Raw genomic sequence first — 9,340 nt, forward strand, 5'->3', positions numbered from 1 at the left:
GGCATTTCGCCAATCCCAAACTCATAACTTCATCCCTAAATGTTTCAGTGGCTCAGTTTCCCCAGTGGTCTTGTGACGGTCAACAGTGTTTTAAAGGCTCGGAGTCCTCGGTCATGTTTGTCTGTGTCCCAGACGTCCGGCTGATTGAACAGACACATGGTGACGGTGTTCTGTGTCCTGTCTTGCTGTTTGCCTTTCCGTCCTCCTTTCTGTCCGCACGTTCCAGGTGCCTGGCACTCGGGGATGGAGGCCCACCCGGCAGTCTCCTGGGCAGTGGTTTCGGGGCATGTTGATCACCGTTCCCCCCACCCCCCATCCCTGATGCCCTCCTGTCCCATAACCCCACTAAACCCAAAGTTCCACAGTTCTCCCTGCATCTTTCTGTTCCGGTTAAAAAGCCCATGCCCTCCAGAAAAGGTGGACCCTGAGTATAGCAGCCATTCACACCTTAGTGTGAATAAGATTTCATGACCCTATTGCAGTTTACAGGCACCTCCTGGAGAAATCCTGTAGGAAGTGCGCATCTCATTGTCTCTCCTCTGCTTCTTCCCCACAGGCTACAAGGAGCAGGGCATCCCACAGCAGCTGTGAGTCCGAAGGCACTGCCAAGAATTCCAGGGTGGTCCCATGAGGGCTGCGCCAGGCTGCGGCGGGCACCGGGACCTCACGTGCTCTTCTGCCAGCTCCCAGGGTTGGAGTGGAAGAGGGGGATTTAAAAAACATTATTTATTTTGAAAACGCATCTGCTGTCCTTGGCAGGCTGTGAGGCTGCCAGCCCCTCACCCTGCTCCAGAAAGACACAGGCCCCCAGAGCATCTCAGGTGGGGCGGAGGGTGGGGAGTGGTGGGCAGGATCGTGGACAGGGAGGCTGGGATGCTCGGCTTGCCCCTGCCCTGCATGGCTCCCTGCCCCCTACCAGGGTGCCCCAGAGCTGCCGGGCAGGGGCAGGATTCAGTGGACCCTTCCTCTGTGTCCCCAGCCCCTATCTGAGTGTTTGGTTTCCCTGGGGCCGTGCCAGGGCAGGAGTGAGCCAGGGCAGGAGTGAGCCTGGTGTGGAAAGGCCTGCTGTGCCCTCCGCCATCCCAGGGCTGCCTGGGGACGGGTCCCCAAAAGTCTCTCCTGGCCCTGCGCTCCCGTACTGCAGTCTACCATTCACTACCGTTCACTACTACCCCGCCTCCTCGCCACTGAAATCTCTGGGCCTGGGTGCGTTTTGACCTTTGTTTCCCTAGAAGGCGGCTGGCAACTCCATCCCTGGGCAAAATGGCTTGCCAGGTGTGCAGACACAGGCTCCCCAGTGCAGGTGTGGAGAGCACGGGCCTGCTGAGCCTTCACATTATACAGAATGCCACGCCTGGTCCATAATCCTCCTAAAATCCTTGGGGCTGGATGGGTCTCCAAGTTCAGAAAACGTGTATCTGAGACAGAGTAAGACCCATTTACCAGGCGTTTCCTAACACCTCCGCAGTCCGGGTCACCTCCCGACCGCCAAGCGCATGACTGGTTTTGCAGAGAACCCTGTGAAAAGTCAGACTAATTGGGATTAATAAAAACCATGAATAGCCTCAGCTTGCTTGGTTCAGGTCAGATCTTGGCCTAAATAAGTTACGGAAGAAAACTTAGCATTCGAGAGCTTTTGGGGATTTAGAATTGAAAAAAAAATTGTCTGGGGTGGTGGACTTGTTTCTGAAAATCCCTCTTGCAGGGCCTGGGACTCCTGCTGGGGTCATACAGAGATTCCTCCCTTTGCAAAGGAATGGTGGGGGCCTTCACAGCGCCTGCCTGCATGGTTGTTGGGGAGTTGGACCCTGGTGCGGGAGGGACTCACGGGAGGTGTTGGGGCCACTGCAGGTTGGGAATTGCTCTGAAGTGAAGCGAGAGGCCATCCAAAGTCACGGTGGATGTCTACACGTCTGTTTTCATTTGCTTCCTAACGTGGGAATGGCAAAACTGGGGGACTGGCCCAAAGCTGTTTACAGCACCCCTTAGACTCCCCGGGGGAGGGCTTTTCTTGTCTGTCAGAGACTCAGAGTGTGGCCAGGGCTGGCGAGGTGCCCTGACTGGCCTTTTCCCATCGCTGGATGGGTGTGCTTTTGGGGAGCCTGCCACTGGACAGGCCTCCTTGCTCCCCAAGCCCACTCACCTCCCCCGCTGGGCTTTCTGATTCTCATCCTGCCAGGGACGTGGGCCTTGGGCTCCCTGTGGGTTAGACAGCTCTCGGCCACCTTGGAGATCCAAATCCCCTGCCTGGAGCTCAGCTGCACTCTCTGAACAGCTGGCTGTGTCTTTCTTCCTGCCCCCCTTCCCTCCCGACCCCAGCTAGGCCTCTGCTGCTGCTGCTGCTTCTTTTGTGTTTGGAATCCGGTGCGTTTTCAAGGCGTGGGACCTGCTTTGGTTTCATCCAGAAAGCCAGAGCCTTTTAGAGTAAGAAGATGGCATCCCCTGGGCCCGGTAGACAGCAGGTGGCTGCTGGTGGTGCCCCGGGAGGCTGGTCCTTGTGGGAGCCTCCCCTGTAGCCAGGTTGGAGGAGCAGCACCCCGCTGCCCTCAGCCCCCACATGCTCGAAGGGACGACAGGGAGGGACCATGGGCCTCGGGCGCAGCCCCCGGGTTGGAAGCAAGGATCTTGAATTCCCCGCTTGGGACAGGGTGGCTGCTGAGGGGGACAGAAGAGAGAGCAACTTACGGGGCGTGCTTAGTGGTGATCCAGACCCGGGTGGGGGTTTCTTGAGTGAAACCCGGTGTGGGATGGGTAATACAGGGGTTTGTGGGCTCGGAAGGACGGCTCCCCTCGGCTGCCAGCTGCTTCCGAACTCAAGGGGAAGTCAGCCTCCGGAGGAAGCCCTTCCTGTGGAGCTGATGTGTGCGAGGTTGGGGGCACCCCGTCCTCTGAACCCCCAGTCTGTGAGAACAGCCACGTGGGGGAGCGGCTCGAGACAGCAGCTCTCTACATGAGACTGTGGCCTTGGTGTCACCGGCTGAGACGAGGGACAGGGGAGGTGAGGAAGGGCCCTGCAGAAGTGTGCCTTCCCTCTGCCGCCCCTGAACCACATGTCAGCCCCGACGACAAGGACAGCCTCCAGGTGTTGGGCCCTTGCCAGGCTCGCAGTGGCTCCTTGGCTATGACCCTTACCAACAATCCTGGCAGGGGGGACGTGAGTACTCAGAACTTCCAGAGGGCAGGGCTGAGGCGTTGGGAGAGCAAGGCCCCCGAACACACAGCTCACAGCCTGTGGCAAAGCCTTGCTGCAGAGGGGATGGGGCCTCTGGGCCAGAGGGGCCTCTGGATGGCCTTGCCCACGCGGGAGTAGCAGGTGACGGGAAAAGCCTCCTCAGCAAGGACTGGACGGCTCCACCACACGCCATCCTGGGAGGCCTGCCAACCCACAGCCCAGAGCAGCGGCTGGAGCGGGAGCGGACGGAGGAGTGCTCCTAGCCCTCTGAACCCCCACGTCCCAGAGGCTTGGCTGGGACTTCAGCCTTGTGCAGACGCCACAAGGACCGAGGAGCAGTGGGGAGCACGGGAACTCAAGAGGGTCGAGGAAGCCACATGATCCGAATTTCCCCAGGAAGGACAGGGACCTCAGGAAAACCGAGCACTGAGCCCCGAGGCCCCAGAGAAGGCCTTCCAGAGTGCTGAGGCGCTGGAGGAGGAAGCCCAGGGTCCACGGGGTGGTCCTTCCGTGCCAGCCCAGCTTTTTAAACCGCCCCCAAAATCTACTATGTTTTGTTTAGTGAACCCCATCCCTGCGCAGATGGGGGCGAGGTTGTGAAGGCCACTTGGGGGGTGGGGCGGGGCCAGCATGGGGCGGGGCCGATGTGGGGCCCCATCCTGCCCCCAGCCCAGAGGCCTTCCTGACCTGGAAGGTTTTCTCCGGTGGTGACGCGGGTTGTCTGGGCCTATGGAATTGGCTTAGGGAGGACTGACCTTAATGTGTCCCCTGGTTGGTGGCGCAGGCCCTTGTTGGTTCCTGTGGTTGGTTGGTTTGGGAGGCTTTCAACAGAAGGACTGGAGGCAGATGGGCATGCTCAGAGGTTCCCCAGCCGCGTTGACTGTCCCCCGAGACTGGGACCTCGTAGGGGCAGGGGCGCCGTGGGAGCTGCTCCCCATGAACCCGCCCGAGGCTGAACGGAGCCAGGGCTCCTTCTACTCAGGGGTCCCCCAGGCTGGCACCGGGTAGTTCTTGCAAGCGGGGCCCTGTGTTCCTTTGTGTGTGCAGCAAGCACTCAGCAGCCCTGCTTCGGCCTGAGGGGGGCTCCCAGGGGGCAGCGCTGGGGCCGCCTCACCTGCCCTTCCCGCCCGCGTAGGTGGAACAGCAAGGTGAGTGGAGGCAGGAGGCTGCTGTGTGAGGACAGGAGGCCGGGCTGTGGGAGGGGAGGCTGGGGGCTGCCTGAGCCGGTGGGTGTTGGTTGGGGTCCCGCGAGTCTCACCTGTTGGGCTCTGAGAACTTGCGAACGTCCGCGGGATCACGGAGGCATGCAAGCGCGGTGCCACTCGCCAATCTGCCCTAATCTAATCCCTGCGCTGATGGGGAGCCCCGCGCCCCAAACACTAGGACGAGTTCCAGCTCAGTGCTGTCTCTCCTCCTGTCTTGTGCCTCAGCTGGGCCATCTGTACGCCAGGCAGCCAATGCCGGTCCCATTTCTGTCAGAGCAGAGGCCTTGGAGGATGGCCCCAGGGCCCCGCAGAGGCAGAGGCTGAGGCCGAGGCCACAGGCCCCATGGACTGGGAAATGGCCACGCCGGAGCCAGGACTCTTTCTAGTGACAGACACTGCGCTCTCTCCCCTCCCGATCCTGTCACACCGGCAGGCGGATGACAGGGCCGTCTTTGCAGGTATCCTGAGTTTCCAGTACAAGTTATCTCTCTGGACTTAATCCCCAGTTCTGTCCCTGCCTGTCTGGATTTGCCACATGCCAGTCACACCTAGGCCAGGCCACTGGCACCCTAGGCAGGCAGAAGCACAGACAGATACACACTCCCTTACACATGTGTGTGTACTACCCCCCACCCCCGCCCCCAGCGCATGTTCACAGCCCCTCCAGCCGCTGGGTGAGGGCAGGACTCAGGGTTGGGACCCTGACATCCACAGAGGGTCCCCTCACACCGCCCAGGAGCCGTCCCTCCAGCGTGGACCCTGGCAGGTGGCACTTGTCCTCATCACCCAACACAGGGCCCAGATACACACAGTTCCCTTGATCCCAAAGGGCCCCTGTGCCTGGAGCCCTTCCTCCCACGGTCCATGGCTCCACATCCCCAGCCACCAAACCTGGCTGGCCTTCGTGGGAGGAATGACATGGGTCTCCCAGAGAGGAGGGGACCATGATCCCTTTCTGGGCTCTTCTGTGGCTGCAGATAGTCCTCCCCACCGTCCCCACCGTCCCCCCCCCCCGCCCCCCGCCCTGGCCTCAGGATATGAAGCAGTGAGGAGAGACAGGCAAGGTCACACCCACCCCACTTTCTGGGTGAGCATCTGGCTGGTGTCCCAACCAGGGAGCGGTCGGCGGTGGCCATAAGTGGCCAGGGCGTGCCATAGGAACACTTGGCTGGCCCTTTGCACGGGCTAAGGTACACGTGCCGTTGTAAATGGTGCCAAATTTTTGAAAACAAAGTACATGGGAAAAAAAAAAAACACTGATTCTGTGCATATTAGCTGAATTTATATTTGGATGAGTGTTGTGCTGTGATTTATAGTTTTTGATACGTGAGCGACTTTGGGTCTCTCTTCCTCCTGTTGAAAGAATCGCTGTCCATTTCTCTTGTTCTCTGCCAAGACCCTCTCCCAAACCTCCCAGGGCTTCCTCATTTTACCTCTGTCCAGAACCATGGGGGCCGCCCCCCACCCCCCGCCGCTGCTCCTGGAATCCTCGCCGGCCAAGGGGTTCTTCAGCCCATCCCAATGACTGGAGCCTCCCTCGGTTATACAAGAGGAAGAAATTCTCCAGCTGGGAACCTAGAGAAGTTTCCAGACTTGCAGTCTGGGGCCCAGGCCAGTCTGTGGCTTGGCCTTCCCCGCACCCTCAGAACCCAGCCCCCACCAGTCCTCCCCTCCCGACTGCCACTGCCCAGGTCCTCACAGTCCCTGGAGGTGCAGGTCAGGGTCCTGACCTCCCCGGTGCCCCACCAGCTTCAGAAGAACCCGCTCAAGCCCCGTGGTCATCCGTGTAATGGGAAACAGCATGCATGACCGTCTAAACCTGTGTGTACATATCTCCACGTACATATTTATATTCCGATTATAAATATACAAAGCATGGCATCTCGTTGGCATTCCAAGTTTGTGTTTTTTTAAATCCTGGAAATACGGCTTTAGGAACTTTTTCTTCCTTTCCCTCTTTTCTATGTAATAAACATTCATGTGACCTTTCCGGTGGCTTCTCAAAGCCCCCGCGTGCTCTTTTTTCCAGCTGGTTGGACCTTGACTTACGCCCTCTCTCTTGACATCTGCTTGTACAGGGTCTCAGCACGAAGGATGTCCTTCCCCGGGGTCTCCTGGGGACCCCACATTCGGCGATCAGATCCCTCTGCCGGTGCAAATCTGCCCACTCAGGCATTAGCCCCCCTGCCCCCGCCGGGTTTACCAGGAAGGCGGGGCAGAGTCTCCCTTCCAGCTCCACTGTGGACCAGCTGGGAGGGAAGCATGTGGAAGCCTTAGGACACAGTTAGGAGGACTTGCAAGGAGCAGATTGGCCATAACTGGCGGAGCTGATGGGAGCTGGGAGGGAGGTGCGGGGCTCGGTCCTCGGCCTGGCTGGCATTTGCTAACGGGCCAGGACCCGCAGAGTTTGTGGAATGTGTGGATGAAGACAGTGGCTAGATCAGATGAGCACAGGGGAGCTGAGAGCTCCTGACAGGAGGCGGTAATCCAACCAGATGAAATCTGTGAGCTGAGGAGATAGCCGCCCTGGGCCGTCCTCACGCCAGCGAGTCAGGGGCGCACTATGCCGCGTTCTAGAAGCCTCAGTCTGCAGAGAGGCACACCCCAGGGGGCCCTTCCTTGATCCAGAGACTCAGATCATGGTGGGAATGCTGTCTGACAAGGAATGCTTTCCGCAGGTTGTGTGGCCACAGAAGTGCCCCTTCCGGGGGGTGGGGGGCTGTTGGGCATCTAATCCCCAGAACCCCAGGCTCAGCGACAGGCTCGGGCCTGCCTGTCTCCTCCTGCGGGAGAGGTGCCGGGAGGGCCGCAGTTGGGTCCGTGGACCGGCCATGGCCTTCAGAGAAGACCCTCCAGCCGGGTGGCTGAAGGCTTCTAACACAGTGACAGAAGCCAGGGGTTACTGAGGAGAAGAGGGGAGCCCCAGAGAAAGGGGAGACAGCATGAGGGCCACTCGTGTGAAAGGGGTGCAGGTTCACAGCTCAGGGCGTCCGGATAGCCTGGGCCCAGGGCCCCTCAAGACAGACCTGCAGGCCCAGCAGGCCCTGTAGGGAGGGAGGGCCTCCAGAAGCTGGCTCTGTGGGGAGTTACCGGACCAGCAGGAGCCTGCAGCTGTCTTTCCCGGCAGAGCCGTGGGGATATTCAGGCAAAGAAACTTTCAAAACTAGGTGTGTCATTGGTGGAGGAAGTAAGCCCTTCGAGAACACTGGGATGCTGTCCATATCTCCTGAGGTTCTGGGTCAGGAAGGGGAGACCAGAGGGCAGGGCCTGGGGGTCTTGCCTCTGCTTTTGGCTTTGGTTTTGGGAAACCTCAAAACATATCCGGGATCTTTCGAAGAAGCAGAGGTAGGATGAGTGAGTGGATTTTGTCACCAAGAAATCAGTGTCACTGCGTTGAGCACCGGGGGTCCCCAGGATCTGCACCTGCTCTCACCCCCCCATTCAAATCCTGGCCCAGCTCAAGAACAGCACCCCTGGGGTACCCTCTCACCCCGGGGAGAGACAGACTGCTCTCACTTGCTCTACCCTCCACCCCTCTGCTCTGCTGGGGGGACGCCACCTGTCGCTCAACTCACCCCAACCCAGTCCAGCCAGTAGCTCGTCCGGCTCACTGAGTGAGCCTGCGAAGATGGACAGCATTCCTGAGACCTTGAGGATTGTCCTCCTCGGTCCTGGGGCTGTAGTTTATAAGCCTGAAGGTACCTCTAGCCAAGGTTCCTGCCTCTTGGAGACATAAGACAAGATACCAGCGTGCAGAGAGGTAGAGAAGGTCTCAGTCCTGCTTCCCCGAGGCCATTCTTCACCTTGCCCCTCCCACCACAAGCCCTCTGTGCTCCCCCCTTCCTATCTGCAAACTGGTTTAAAGGGAACTGCTCTTGCTAATAACAAAAAGCCCTAAAGCAATCTTTGCACATGACAAACATACCCACATGGGCACGCACCAGACCTGGGCACACGCACACTTGCTATCCACAGGTGACCCGTGAGGGACTGGGCCCTTAGACATTGCCAGCTTTCCTCCCCAGTCCTGGCCTCCCACCTTCCCTCTCCACCTGCCCCCTCCTGTAATGGGGCACAGTATTTAAAGAAAAAATTGTAGGGGCACCCGGCTGGCTCGGTTGGTGGCTCTTCATCTCCGGGTTGTGAGTTTGGGCCCTGCGATGACTTAAAAATAAACAAAACTTAAAAAAAAAAAAAAGAAAAAATTACATACATGCACAACGATGCAAATTAAAACTTTTTTTTTTCCATATAAAGAGTTCCAGAACAGGTTAGCACACATGTAGAAATCCTTTCTCCTCCCATTGCCCTGATGGCAGGCGTGGATGCCCAAGGAACATGCAGGGACAGTTGGGACCCCTGGAGCACGCTGGGAGTTGCTCTCTGGTTAGAACATTAGGAAGTCCCAGGACCAAGACAGAGCGTCCACTCTGAGCCCATGCCAAAACCGAACCCCGAGGTTGGCGTCGCAAAGCCCTTGGGGGTTTTTCCACCATCCTTGCCCCTTGGGGGGTCCTGCTGCCCAGCCCTGCTGGGCTGCCCACCAAGCAAGGCCCATGCTCCAAGTCTCTTCACAGAGGGAACCGGGGTTCTCAGACACGAAGCGTTCCCCCAGACGGTGCCAGGTCCTAGAATAGCTTTATTTCCCTTGTGCCACCTGGCCCTGCTCCAGGCACACTTCGCCGCACAGGAAAGGTGGAATTAGGAGCGGTCAGTTGCTAAATGAACACACCTGCCCCCTTCTCCCTAAAATGGAAACTATTTTCTGCAGAGTCCTCTCTGTACCTACTATAGAAACAGGATTTGTTTCCATTGGCTTCCTGCCAGTCCGAAGTGTTGGTTACTTAGCCATGCAAATAAGCGTGAGCTAACAGGCCTATGGGCTCAAAGAATTTTAGGTCTCAGAGAAGCCAGCCAGATAGAGAGAGAACATTTGGAAGAAGATGAACAGCCAAGCCTCAGG

The 9,340-nt window shown here is 58.5% G+C and overlaps 1 protein-coding gene across 2 annotated transcripts in view; it reads left to right on the plus strand.

The window, feature by feature from the left end:
• Nucleotides 1-6,366, plus strand: part of STUM (stum, mechanosensory transduction mediator homolog) — a 54,425-nt gene extending 48,059 nt beyond the window's left edge. For both annotated transcript variants that reach the window (XM_045983412.1, XM_045983411.1), the window contains one exon: nt 557-6,366. In XM_045983412.1, the coding sequence (XP_045839368.1) occupies nt 557-591 (35 nt within the window). In that variant the 3' untranslated portion in view covers nt 592-6,366. The remainder of the gene's footprint in view (nt 1-556) is intronic.
• The last annotated feature ends 2,974 nt before the right edge of the window (nt 6,367-9,340 follow it).

This window comes from Meles meles, chromosome 17, assembly GCF_922984935.1.
Source record: "Meles meles chromosome 17, mMelMel3.1 paternal haplotype, whole genome shotgun sequence".
NCBI lineage: Eukaryota > Metazoa > Chordata > Mammalia > Carnivora > Mustelidae > Meles > Meles meles.